Consider the following 14994-nt stretch of genomic DNA (forward strand, 5'->3'; position numbering starts at 1 on the left):
TAGACTGTTAGGATTTATCCTCAATTACTGTTAAAAAGATGAATGCTGAGTGTTTTAATTGAAATAGAAATATTAGTTATCTAATAATTTTTTTCATTCTCAAATACTCCACATTCTCTTCCATTTAGCTTCATCCCCCCACTGTGCTAAATAAGACAGACTTCTTGCCAAGGTCCCCACTTAATGGGTTCAATATCGCTGGGAATTAAGGAAGGTATTATACAAAAATCAAAACAAACAATCAAAAAGATAAAACTGAAAGAAAAACAACTAAATTCAAGATCTACTAAGACTAAGGAGCAGGTAACAGCTGAGACAGTAAAAGTTACATGGAATTGTGACAGGAGTCAGGAGGTGGAAGAGAAGACTTTTTAAGGATGAGTTAATAAAATGAACAGCAAAAACAACAAAATCAAAGAAAAATAAGCAAACACTCCATCACTCTCTATGCAGCACTGACCATGCACTAAGTAAGCACTGTGTTAATAAATTCTATACTAGTGATCTGTGACCTTGGTGAAAATGAAAATTCTTGTCCTCACCCTACACCTACTGAACCAAAACACTAGGGTAGGGCTCAGAAATCTGTGTTTTTAAAAAGCCCTCCAGGTGATTCTGATGACTGTTAAAGAGTGAGATCCAATGACTTATACCATATTACCTTGTTTGGAAACTGAGGTTTAAAAAAAAAAAAAAAAAAAAAAGATTAAGAAATAAATGAACTAAGACGCAAACCAGAAATCTGACTTCTAAACTTCTACTTTAAACCACTCTGAGGTAAAAGGAGAGATTTAGAAAAAGCTAGTTATTCTAATTTTCCTGGAAACATATTTCTATTGTTAAGCAGCTTAAATTATGCAACAAGAGTACTGAAGTTGGTCTGGTAAGCTTCAATACCACAGAAATCTGGCAACTAAATTATTCTCACTGCAATCCAAATGATTAAGTTTAACACAAGGGACTAGACATGAAAAACACTTAATATCCAGTGAAAGGATATTCTGAAATACCTGTCATATATACATTTCCAAGAGTTATATACAAGATCTTGAACCATTAGACCCCTCACAAATGCATTTAATTATAACTAATTTTTTTTTTTTTTTTTTTTTTTTTTTTTTAGGGCTGCACTTGCAGCACATGGAAGTTCCTAGGCTAGGTCGAATCAGAGCTATAGCTGCTGGACTACACCACAGCAACATCAGATCTGAGCTGTGTCTGTGACCTATACCACAGATCATGGCAATGCCAGATCCTCAAGCCACTAAGAGAGGCTACTCATGGTTACTAGTCACATTCATTTCCACTGAGCCACGATGGGAACTCCTAATTAATTTTTTTACAATGAAACATTTGCCCAGACAACCCACTACCTTCCAACTGGTATGTGTATCACTTAGTCATCTCTCATTTCTTGAATATAAAACTGTATTGCTTTATATTTAGCTATTATACCACTACCAACATTTATCACTACCTCCTTTGTGCGAATTTATGACTACAAAATTATTAAACTAAGCCTGAGAAGTCCTGCAAAATTTCTTTTAGAAGCCTTTAAACTTAAGTATTCAATGGTAACCTTTAACCACTCCACCTACCTGTTAGAAGAACTAGGGGTAGAAAATATATCAATGGCTGGTGCAGTCATTATACCCCCTGCAGAGGTGGACACAGGAGAGGCTGCAGTTGTTAAAGAGGTATGAGGTTTCTTTGCAAGTTCTTTTAGGCGCTGTTCCTATTGCGAAAAGAAACTACCATGAGGAATCCAGAAATCAGGTTTGTTTGTACAGCCTCAGAAAAAAAAGCATTTTCTAATTTTGTTTTGATGGTAGAAAGGTATCCTCTGACTGTTACACCAGTCATTCAATGTCAGGATGAAAAATTAGACTACTGAATTTCTACCCATTTGCATAAATATATAAAGATTATTAGTCTGTGTAACGGTTTCAAGTACATTATAAATACCTGTACTTGTTTTCCCAAATAAAGAGAATACACATATCTACCTTTAAAGCTTTTAAGCGAGCCTGTTCTTCCTCTAATGCTGCCTGCTTTTCCCTTTCATCCACTTTGGTAAGAGACAGGCCAGTGCTTGCCAGGGAAGAGACTGCGTTGGAAAGTGTTGTTGCCCTAGGATAATCAGACAAAGACAATCTGTATTTTGCCAAACGTTTCACATTACAACCTGGATATGAAATGGTCAACCAACCTAACCATGGATTGGCATTATAATCATGAACTGAACTTACGGAGTTAAAACCAGTACTTCGGAGGAAATAGTCTACTCATTGACCTAGAGGATTATTAGCAATTAGCTGATTTAGACATACATTTATTATTTTCAAATAAGTGTTAGACTCTAGAAAGGGTTCATAAGAAAGGTGAGAGACATTGCCTCTTCCAAGCCCCAGTGAAGGCAACCAATGCAATTAGAAAAGAGTTCATATACCTCTAAGAAAATCCTGATGGGTAAAAAGTATTGAGTTTTTCATAAGAAATGACCTTTTGCTAATTTGTAGGCTGGATTTTAGCAGTACTACTGTAGAACACTAAAACATAAGTACCGGTGATAAATAATGTAGGTATAGGTATGTTTCCCTTATAATAACATCCAAAAGATGTCATTCCCAGAGGACCCAAAGGTCCTTTCAAAGGAAGATCAGTTTCATTCAAGAAACCAGGCTATCTGGTACCTCTTTTCTATGTGCTACTCTTTGCCAAGCTAGAATTTCCTTTCCAAACATCCTTTACTGATTGACTCATAGAAAGCCACCTCCTTTCCCTTACATCAAAATCTTATCATATCATAAACCCCAAAACTTAATTCCCAAATGTTAATTCTAGGTAAAATAAACACCTTGGTAAAGAATTCTAATCGGAAACTACTCTCAGCTACTGTTATTCATTTTCCTTTTATCAAACACCAAAGATGATTAATTTCTACTCTAAGCACAAAAGTGGAAAAACTATTATTTAAGTTTTATGTAAATTAATTTTATAAATGAGCCAATACAAAGATATAACTAAGAAAAGGGAAGAGAAACACTGTTGTGAAGAAACATAAGAAACCCAAAAACACATATGATAAAAAACATGTGATAAATTGATGTACCTGATCTACTTAGCTATATTTTACATTACTTCTCAAATAATTGGGCCTTATAACTTTGGCTTATACTTCTAAAAATCTACTAGAAAGTTCAAAGAGAAAATCTACAATTTAAAAGTATTAAAATCCAGTAATGACATTTTCCTCCACAAATTAATTTTTGCTGCTTAAAAAAAATTCTGAAACAATAATCAAAAAGAAGGAAAGGTCTCATTATATTTTCTACAAACTTCTGTCTTCATACTGCTAAAAGGAAATCTTCGTAAGAAAATATGAGAATTACTCAAGTTACTAGTTAACACAAAAATTACATCACAAGGTCAATAAGAAATGATCTATGTCATTTTTTAATTTGCTAGATTAACTGGTCTTAGCCTTGGAAATCAGCTAAAAGTCTAAGAGAATGATTAAAATATGTCATCAATAAACCCCATGAACTGGCATTATAGAAAGACGATGAAAACTTACATCAGATGTCCCAGGCCTGAGTCCCAGAATTACTATTCCATATTTCACAAGGCTAGTGTGAGGGTTAGACAAATTTGTAAAAAACCATTTTGTAATTATAAAACACCATGTGAATCTATGCATTTCATCTTTAAGAGAAATACAGACACTATGAACACCATTCTAAACCACAGTCACTGCGGATCATCTTAACAGATGCTGACATTTACTGAAAATAAGGACACATCCCCCAAATTTACATTAATCCTTGACAGCAACTCTCTGAGATTGATACTACTCTTAAACTCAGTTATAAATGGTTAAATCAAGATAAAGAGAAGTTAAATAACTTGGAACTTCAGCTAAATTCATGTACTTTCTCAGGAACACCACTACTGCTCTTTGCCCCACAAAGAAAAACACACCTGCTTGCAGCTGTAGAATCTTTGATTTTCTTCCCTTCCAAGGAAGCTAAATGTTGTTCCAAAGCATCAAGAAGACTGCTGGGGGCCTAAAATTGTAAAAATTTAAGACTTTCATGATAATCAGACTATTTGTCAAAATAAATCAGGTATCGTCTAACACAGGAAAGCAATAAAATATATATTTCTCATGAACTAATTAACTGTGGAGTTTTAACCACCTAAGAATGACATTATTATTGTATGACAGTAAGGAGTATTAATAAACAATCAAATATATAAAAACAACATGAACATGAAATATTAAGAGGATACTATATTTAATTTTTAAAATATTTTACTTAATTAAAATTTTTTTTCTTTTTATGGCTGCACCCACAGCATATGGAAGTTCCTGGGCTAGGGGGTCGATTCCAAGCTGCAGCTGCTTGTCTATGCCACAGCTATAACAAAACCAGATCTGAACATCTGTGTCCTATGCTGCAGAAATCTGTGTCCTATGCAACACCAGATCTTTAATCCACTAAGCAAGGCCAGGCATCAAACCCACATCCTCACAGAGATAACATCAGGTCCTTAATCCATTGAGCCACAGTGGAAACTCCTTAATTAAATTTTAAATAGAAATGAACTCCTAAAAGCTAGACATTCTGTTGAGCATGGTCCTGGTGCTTAATAAATACCCACTGATTAACTGAAAGTGTCCAAACATTTTTTTTTCCTGTCTTTTGTCTTTTCAGGGCCGCACCCACAGCATATGGAGGTTCCCAGGCTAGGGGTCTAATCGGAGCTACAGCTGCCAGCCTACGCCAGAGCCACAGCAACGCAGTATCTGAGCCACGTCTGCAACGTACACCACAGCTCAACACCTCATGGCAACACTGGATCCTTAACCCACTGAGCGAGGCCAGGGATTGAACCCTCAACTTCATGGCTCCTAGTCGGATTCGTTTCCGCTACACCACGACGGGAACTCCCAAACATTATTTTTGAATAGTTATTGACAAATGAATCTGAAGACTAACATTAAGGAAACACAAATTAAAATCACAATGAGGTACAACTTCTTACCCACTAGAAATGGCTAAAGTTAAACAGACTAGCAACATCAAATGTTGATGAAGATATAGAACAAATGCAACTATCATAAACAGTGCCAGTGGGAGTACATTCACTTTGAAGAAAGATACGGATTTTTTTTTTAAAGTAAGGTTAATTACCTAATTTCATCCCTAACTATTTACCTAAGTGAGAGAAAAAGGTATCTCCACAAGAAAAGGTTCAAGAATGTTTAAAGCAGCTTTATATACAATAGTTTAAAAACTGTAAACAATCCAAAAGCCCACAATTTGGAAAATGGATTAAAAAAATCGTGGTAAATTCACATGATAGAATCCCATTCAGCAATTTAAAATAATTAATTAACGGTATATTCAACAATACAGACATATCTCAAAACTATGATAAGCAGAAAAAAAGAAATACTTGTATGATTCCACTTACAGTAAATTCAAAATCTGATAAAAATTACTCTTTGAGAATTCAAAATAGTAATTTGTGTAGAGAGGACCAGGGAGTGACCAGAGGGGGACAGCTATGGCAATGCTGGATTCTTTTTTCTTTTTGGTTTTTGTCTTTTTAGGGCCACACCACGGAATATGGAGGTTCCCAGGCTAGGGGTCGAATTGGAGCTGTAGCTGCTGGCCTACACCACAGCCACAGCAACATCGGATCCTTAACCCACTGAGTGAGACTAGGGATTGAACCCCCAACCTCATGGTTCCTAGTCGGATTCGTTTTTGCTGTGCCATGACAGTAACTCCAAAACTGTCATTATTTAAACTGTAGTTTATTTTTCTTTTCCTGAAGGGTTTAAGCTGTGCTTACAAATATTAAATCACTCATTAGGATAATGAATAAACCATTTTCCAAATCCCTTCTAAGTACATATGGTTATTCTTTAAAAGTGCTACATTACAAAAACTGAAGGAAACGTGATGCTTCACATTCTAAAAACAGCAATTTATAACAAACAAAAAAGGATGAACAATCTTAAATTTCCATTCTCGTTTATAACTATCATCTTCCCTAAAGTGTAAAAAACTTTAATTCACTTGAAAATTTTTTGAATCACTCAGAGATCATCAATGAAGAGGGTCAGAGGAATCAGAGGCTGGCCAACTCTATTCAATTACAATAACATGACTATTAAAGTACAGCAATAAGATGATAATCTGGATGAGGCAGATGCTTTTAAAACAAAAGATAGGTAGGTGAACCTGACATGAAAAACAGGGTAATGGGGAATCTAAAACTGACAGATCAACTTATACTACATATTGTTCAAATACTGACTCTTCTCACATTTAGCCCACAATAATGTAATCAATCTTAATGAGGTCAATTACTTCATGTGGGCACATGCAAGTATTTTTTATTTATGTATAACCAATAACCAGATCTAGTGCATATTCACAGCCTGGAGATCAAAGGGATCAATCAGAACAAGTGAGTACAGAGAAACACAATTAGAACCATTAACAAGAAAGTATTTAAAAGACATCCCAGGACAACTGAAAATGAGGTAAAGAAAGATGTCAACTAAGGAGAGTTTATTCCAGGTACATTCATTCTTAATACTCAATAAACAAAAAAACAAAGAAGGCCAGAAACAAACTGCAGGTTTAAAGTTTCTTTATTTTTTGAAGATAATGATAAAAATAATATTATCATAGCTAAGATTAAGTGCTTAATGTTCTAAATTTTTTAAGTATTAACTCATTTAATCCTCCCACCTACTCTAAGGGGCAGGTATTATAACATCTCCATTTTAAAGATGATGAAAGAAGTGAAGCACAGAGTCTCCAAATCACAGGGCCAGCTAGTGGCACAAACAGGACTCAAACTTAAAAGACAGACAAGACAAAGCCTGTTCTCTTAGTCTAGTATCATGTTTTGAGGTTTACTCCTAATTTAATATAGTTGCCTGAATCAAATAGCCAAAGTGGAAAGTTTAAAATATGAAAAATAAACTCTGTGTACTTATATACCAATAGTAAAGTGAAAATTAGGTTTTTTAAATACCATTCTTTAAGTTCAGTTCTTTCCCCCCCCCCAAATGATGATGAGAAACAAAGAGAGATTAAAGGGAGTAAACTAAAGAAATGAAAGCGTAGTGGCCAGCTCTACCAATATAGATTTTATATGGTCATAATGTTAGAAATATCATCAGCAACATACCAAAATGTTAAAAATCTGTCAAGAAAAATTAAACCTATCTCCTTGACAGCTGAGGCTGCATATTATTTATCTTTGTACTCTTCACACCTAGCAATACACAGAAGAAAGTGATTGATATAATACTACTTACCTGTGAAAGATCTGGTATATCACCTCTGTCAATTCCAACTTGCTGTAAGAAAAAGCAGCATGATATTTAATAGATAAAATTATAAAAAGGATGTTTTATAAATAAAGTTTAGAAAACAGCATTTTTATGGCTAGTACCATAAAAATATTTTAGGTAAAATTCCCTAAAATTAGAAGAATATTTAATCCCCACAGATATCATTCAACATTTCCAAGGACTTAGATGTTAACTCATGGCTCTAAAAGTTCTAACAGGAGAGGATTTAAAGTTGGAAATTCAATAAAGCTATTAAAGAACCATTTCCACATCTCCTAAGTACCTATATAAGCTACCTTATCACAATCTGAAAAATCCATCGCTTCTATAACAAAAAAACACTACAACAAGAATAAGAATGCCTGACCATGAACGAGTCCCCTGAAGCATAAAAAGAAGTTAAGGAACAAATCTGGTAACAATGACTTTTCTGTCTCCATAAAGTATGCTTTCCCTGGCAATCACCACAGTCAACAATTTTTAAAACCTATGTTCACTCAAGTAAGCCAGGTTTTACACAAACACCAAGTGATATTTACCCAGGATATAAGTGTCCCCACAAAGCAATTCTAACACACTTTCATGATGTTTAGATACTAAGTAATTTCCAGCAAAAAAGATAAACATCATTCCCATTTATTCTAACACCCCAATTAAAAAATTATATGACTATATTTCATTTTCTAATCATTCTCTCTTCTTCTTCTCAACCTCTCAGGGGCCAGTCCCAGAATGTTACCAGTATAAAATTTGGTAAAAAAACAAAACAAAACAAAAAAAGATACTAAGATATAGTGTCTTCTTCAAACATATCTGAGAAGGCTACTGATGCCTTTACTCCAAGAACTAAAGTCTCATAGTGAAAATGCTAGCCCACAGACAGGCTCATCAAAGAATATTTTTAGAGCAGGAGTATATTCCTCTCTCTCAGATCATACAGAGCAGATGGTCTATTCCATCTCAGAGTAAGACCAGCAGATCTGGAAGTAAACAAGGGCTTAAAACTTATGTCAGTAACTACAACTGCCAAACGCAAAGAACAAAAGAAGCCAAATGTAAAAGTGAAGAAATTAAAATTTATTTAAATAATTTACTAGAATTACAGCATAAACACCACCTTTTCGTGGTTTCAGTATGTATCTGACCCTAGAGAAATAGAAAAAAAACACTGATTTCTCCTTGAGAGATACTTTAAATTTCAGGACACTTCGTAAGACACATGATTAACAACATAAACTGTTTTCTTCAAAAGTATCATTATCCTGTCCTATCCTATTTCATCTGCTACAGAATAAAAAGTCACCATGGTAATAGGGCTAGAATAATCAACTTGTTAGTTTTAGATTAACTACTTTGATATTATTGATCAATATCATCTTCTAGAATTATACTAGCAGGACATCTCCGATGGTAATGGTTAGAGAGTAGAGAATAGGAAAACAAAAACACTTGAAGTGCTGCCTCCATGCAAGCAATACCCACAAGTATTACCACAACTACCTTCTGTGAAGATTTCAGAAAATTATTTTTTAAATAGATTTGCAAAATTAAATTAGCCTATAACCTACATTCATGGCTTTCACAATAAATGACAAATAACAAATGCATTAAATTCACTTCTCTAGAGAACAAAACATTTTGAACATGTGGTTCCAATTATAAGTCTCACTGGAGGAAAGAGACTTGTACTAACATAGAACATTCTCTAGCATATTTAACAGAATAAATTTTCTAAAATACATGGCTAATTCCAATCACAAAAATGACTGCCACTTACCTACTTTTAGAGAGAAATAAATAATTTAAAAAGATTACCTTTCACCATTCAATACTAAATTACACAGAATCTTTTTTATTCACTAATATATCATATTCATACCATAGCACAGAATTCAATACAGCATAGCACTATAACTGAGTATATACCTTACTATCTTTAATACACTTCTCTCATTTAGATATAAAACTGACTTCTTTGAAACTCACATTTAAAGATAAAAAAGCAAGTTAAGAGATGTAAAGACAGTTTACCTCTGCAACTTTGAGAAACTCTGAAATCCTTGTCATCCTAGTCAGGAATTTCTTATAGATGTCAAGACCTTCTTTGCATTGGTTCTTTTTCATATCGAAATATTTTTCTGCCAAAAGTAGATGTAAAAATACTTTACATCAAAATACTAAACTCAAAATGAAAAAGATTAAGTAATAGCTCCAAAGAGATTATACAAATATCTTAGAGAACACATTCACCCTACAGAAAAAAAAAAAATCAGAATTACCTTAGATATTTAAAGCAAATTAGAGACGCTATTATACTAAAAACTGAGGAATTATGACTTTACTCCTATTACTAGTTTGTTCCACAATATTTCTTGCCTCACAATGCCCTAAATACATACCTGCATGCTAGTACGGATCACATTTTACTCCACCAAAAACACTGCTAATGTTTATTTCCCAATATTCTTACTAATAATATGTTAAAAAAGACGGCAACTTTTCCATGTCCAAATGTCACTTGGAAAGCTAATTTAAATAAGTACATAAAAAGCAGTCAAAAACTTAATTTATACCAATCACAGGGTGGCAGACGATGCTTCTAAAGCTTTTTAGGAAAGAAAACTTTCCATTTTTCACATGTGGAAAAACCAACCAACCAACCATTTCTCTATCTCCATGGATTAAAACACCCTTCAGAAGGGCAGGATCAGGATGGAAGAGGGGAAGATGTGACGCTCACTTTCTCCCACAAACACATCAAAAAAAACAACAACAACAAAAAAAAAAACCCATCCACATGTAGAACGATCAGCACAAAACATCTACTTAATGCTGGCAAAAGACCTTAAGACTTCCAAAAAGGAGAAGAAATTCTCCACACAACTGGGTAGAAGAAAAGGAAAAAAAAAGAAAGAAAGAAAAGACGAAAAAAGATACAGGACAGGACCAGCTGTCCTGAGAGGGAGCTGAAAAAGAGGAAAGAAATCCACACCCTGGGAGGCCACCTAACTGACAGGCAGGTCAGCCAGTACAGAAGGGGAACCTCAAAGCCTTGGAGAAAGGTGCAGCAGCTGCACTGAGGAGGGCAAAGCAGAGAGAGACCATGGGTACCACCACCCAGGACAATATAGCCTGAGACCCTCAAGTGGGGCTGGGCACTGAGAGCTCAGTTCTAGGAGGACTAGGGTTGGATGTGTGGGAACAGCCTGAGGGGAGGGAGGAGCAGTGTGTAGGGGCTGGGGAGCAGAGCACCACAGATGAGAGAGCCAGGGAGGAGGATCAGGCCCACAGGAGAAGCAAGGTGCTACTGTTTGGGTGGGCAAAAGGAGGAGGGGCAGGACCACCATAGGAACATCTTAATCTGTCCACACACAGGCTTTCCGGCAGTGGGGTGCCTCTTGGGTGGGATACGGGCAGCAGGTACAAACCACCACAGCCACCTCAGAGGTGGGTGCAGCACTCAACCACTATAAGTCCCATGAACAGGCAGCACCAGCAGCCCCAGTCACCTCAGGGGTCACCACCAAAGAGGGCATTACAACCAAGTGTCACCCATTGTCTTCACTCATATGGAAAGCACATGTCCTGCTGTTGCCCCTGACAAAGGCTCTAGGCACTGCTTCTACCTTCCTGAGGGTCACTGCCACTGCCCAGGGCCCAGAAACCAGGAGCAGCATGCATCCCCACCTTCCCGCAGGTTTCTGCCACTGTCAAGGGTCAAGGGTCCAGCAATAAGGCACTACAGGCTCCACCCATTACCCCCATGTCCACGGAAGCACAAGTAGGCTGTTCACTGGCACATCCCCTATTAAGGGGATAATAGCCTGCAAACACTGAGGAAAGAGACGGCAAGCTTCCAAACCAAAAGCAGCCCTCACACCAAAACAAACAAAACTGTAAGCCCTCACAAGCTACCCAAGGGCACTCTCACATGTAAATACCTTCCAAGACTACAGCAGATAGTTGTCTTCCCTAAACTTGCACAATAAGAAAAATACAAGCAAAATGAAGAAGTTCAGGAATCATTCCCAGTTAAAAGAAAAGGATAATTCCCCTGAAGGAGTAAACAATGAAATAAACCTCTGCAATCTAACAGACACCAAGTAAAATGGAGGTAATGAAAAATACTGAAGGAAGTAAAAGCAAATATGAACAGAAAGAAACTAGAAACTATAAGGAAGAGCCAAGAAAAATTAGAAAATTCATTTGCAGAGACACAAGCCGAGTTAAAGGCACTTAAGGGCTGAATGAATAATGCAGAGGAAAAAATAAGTGACTTTGAAGATAGAGTAATGGAAATCACCCAATAAGGACAGCAGATAGAAAATCAAGTGGAAAAAAAAAATGAAAGCAATACAAGAGATCTATGGGATAATATAAAGCTGGCTAATCTACATAGAGATTCCAGAAGGAGAAGAAAAAGAAAAGGGATTGAAAATATATTTAAAGGACTATGGCTGAAAACTTTCCAAATCTAAAAGAAACAGTTATCAAGATACAGGCAGCAAAGGGGATCCCAAACAAGTTGAACCCAGACATACACCAATATATATTACAATAAAAATGGCAAAAGTTAAAGATAAGGAGATGATTCTAAAAGCAGCAAGAGAAAAACAGAGAGTTAATTATAAGGGAACCCCAAAAGGCTAACATCAAAATTCTCTACAGAAATACTACAGGCCCGGAGTTCCCATTGTGGCTCAGTGGTTAACGAATCTGACTAGGAACCATGAGGTTGCGGGTTCGATCCCTGGCCTTGCTCATTGGGTTAAGGATCCGGCACTGCCATGAGCTGTGGTGTAGGTCGCAGATGAGGCTCGGACCCCGCGTTTCTGGGGCTGTGGCGTAAGCCAGCAGCTACAGCTCCGACTAGACCCCTAGCCTGGGAACTTCCATATGCCGCGGGAAGTGGCCCTAGAGAAGGCAAAAAGACCAAAAACAAAAACAAAAAACAACAAAAAAAACCAAAACAAAAACTACAGGCCCGAAGAGAATGGCAAGATGTATTCATATTCCTAAAAGGTAAAAACTTGCAGCAAAGATCTTTTAAATGATCTACCCAGCAAGATCATTTAAAACAGAAGGAGAAATAAAAAACTTCTCAAACAAACAAAAACTAAAAGAATACAGCAATATTAAACCCATTCTAAAAGAAATACTTAAAGGTCTTCACTAAATAGGAAAGAAGTAAGAAGATATAGGATAGAGGAAATCACAATTGGAATTCAAGCGAGTATAAAAATCTAAAAGAACAATAAGACACCAACATCAAATGCTTTCACTGACATGTGGAACCTGTAAAAAGGACAGACTGAACTTCTTTGCAGAATAGATGCTGACTCACAGACTTTGAAAAACTTATGGTCTGCGGAGGAGACAGTTTGGGGGGTGGGGGGATGTGCTTGGGTTGTGGGATGGAAAGCCTATGAAGCTGGATTGTGATAATCATTATACAACTACAGAAGTGATAAATTCCTTGAGTAATAAAAAAATTTTAATAAATAAATAAATAAAAGAAAAAAACCTACTTGAAAAAGTGATGATAAACACAAGGAACAGCAAAAGGATAAACATGAAATATAAAAAAGGACATCAAAATCATAAAATGTGAGTAAGGAAAGGAAGAAAAATCTAGATTCTTTTTTTTTTTTTTTTTTTTTGGTCTTTTTGCTATTTCTTGGGCCGCTCCTGCGGCATATGGAGGTTCCCAGGTTAGGGGTTGAATCAGAGCTGTAGCCACCAGCCTACACCAGAGCCACAGCAACGCGGGATCCAAGCCGCGTCTGCAACCTACACCACAGCTCATGGCAACGCCGGATCGTTAACCCACTGAGCAAGGCCAGGGACCGAACCCACAACCTCATGGTTCCTAGTCAGATTCGTTAACCACTGCGCCACAACGGGAACTCCTAGATTCTAATTTTTTTAAGAATGTGTTTGGGCCTATGTGACTATCAGGCAAAAGCAAGCAGATACAGGAAGGGGTTAATATACCTGAAAAACAGGCAACCACAAAAAAACCCAAAAAAATACATTCACAAGAACTAAAATGAGGACACAAGCATAAAATAAACAGGAAATCATCCGACCAAAGAAAGGAACAAAAGAGAAACATAGAATCAACTGGAAAACAAGGTTTAAAATGGCAATAAATACATATCTATCAATAATTATCCAAATGTCAAAGAACTGAATGCTCCAATCAAAAGACAGAGAATGGCGGAATAGATTTAAAACAAAACAAAACAAAACAAGAGCCTACAATATGCTGACTATAATAGACTCACCTTAGGGCAAAGGACATACATAAACAGAAAGTGAGAGGAGAGAAAAAGATACTTCACATGAATGGAAATGACAGCAAGCTGGACTCACAATACTCATATCAGACAAAATAGACTTTAAAACAAAGACCACAAAGAAAGACGACGAAGAACACTATTTAATGATACTCAAGAAGAGGAGATTACACTTGTCAATCAATATATATGTATGCCCTTAATACAGGAGCACCCAGATGCATATAACAAATACTAACGGACATAAGTGGAGAATTTGATGGGAATACAATAATAGTAGATTTTAACACCCTGCTCACATCAATGGACAGATCCTCTAGACAGAAAATCAACAAGGCCACAGATATCTTAAATGACACAAGAGAAAAGTTAGACTTAATTGACATCTTCAGGACATTACATCCAAAAAAAAAAAAAAAAAATCAGAATATACATTCTTTTCAAGTACACATGGAACATTCTCAGGGACTGACCACATACTGGGGCACAAAACTAACCTCAACAAATTTAAGAGTACAGAAATTATTTCAAGTATCTTCTCTGACCACAAGGGTATGAAATTAGAAATCAAACACAGGAAAAGAAATGAGAAAAACTTGACTACATGGAGAATAAACAACACACTACTAAAAAAACCAATGGGTCAATGAGGAAATCAAAAAGGAAATTAAAAAATACTTCAAGACAAATGATAATGAAGACACAACCATTCAAAATCTATGGGATGCCACAAAAGCAGTGATTATCATACTAAGTGAAGTTAGAAAGACAAATACTATATGATATCACTTATATGTGGAATCTGAGGCACAGATGAACCTATCTATAGAATAGAAACAGACTCACAGACATGGAGAACAGACTTGTGGTTGCCAAGGGGTGGGGTGGGGTGGGGGGAGGGCATGGATGGACTGGGAGTTCGGGGTTAGTGGTTGCAAACTATTAGATTTAGAATGGATAGCCAATGAGGTCCAGCTGTATGGCACAGGGAACTATATCCAATCACTTGTTACAGAACATGATGGAAGAAAATATGAGAAAAAGAACGTATATATATGTTTGACTGGATCACTCTGTTGCTGTATAGAAGAAATCGACAGAACACTGCAAATCAACTATAATAAAACGGAAAAAAAGTTGTGATTTGTGATGACACCACATATTCTTCTTCCACTCAAAATAACAACCTGTAATTATTTTATCTTAATGTGGAAATATTTTATAATTTCACAAGAATGCTTTCAGAAAATTTTTAGATAATATTTTCGCTGGATTAAAAAAAAAAAATCCCTCAATAAGTTTATGTTACCC

General features: G+C 36.1%; 1 protein-coding gene across 41 annotated transcripts in view; it reads right to left on the minus strand.

Annotated features, from left to right (window-relative positions):
* PICALM (phosphatidylinositol binding clathrin assembly protein) overlaps positions 1-14994 on the minus strand; it is a 111037-nt gene that overhangs the window by 40536 nt on the left and 55507 nt on the right. For all 41 annotated transcript variants that reach the window (NM_001246270.1, XM_084974306.1, XM_084974304.1 and 38 more), the window contains 5 exon segments: positions 1599-1735; positions 2007-2130; positions 3982-4067; positions 7349-7390; positions 9416-9522. In NM_001246270.1, coding sequence (NP_001233199.1) covers positions 1599-1735; positions 2007-2130; positions 3982-4067; positions 7349-7390; positions 9416-9522 — 496 coding nt within the window.

Source organism: Sus scrofa, chromosome 9, assembly GCF_054392235.1.
Source record: "Sus scrofa isolate SSC_HxYL_T2T_F1_AM1 chromosome 9, Sscrofa_HxYL_maternal_Yorkshire_Landrace_v2.0, whole genome shotgun sequence".
In the NCBI taxonomy this organism is placed as follows: Eukaryota; Metazoa; Chordata; class Mammalia; order Artiodactyla; family Suidae; genus Sus; species Sus scrofa.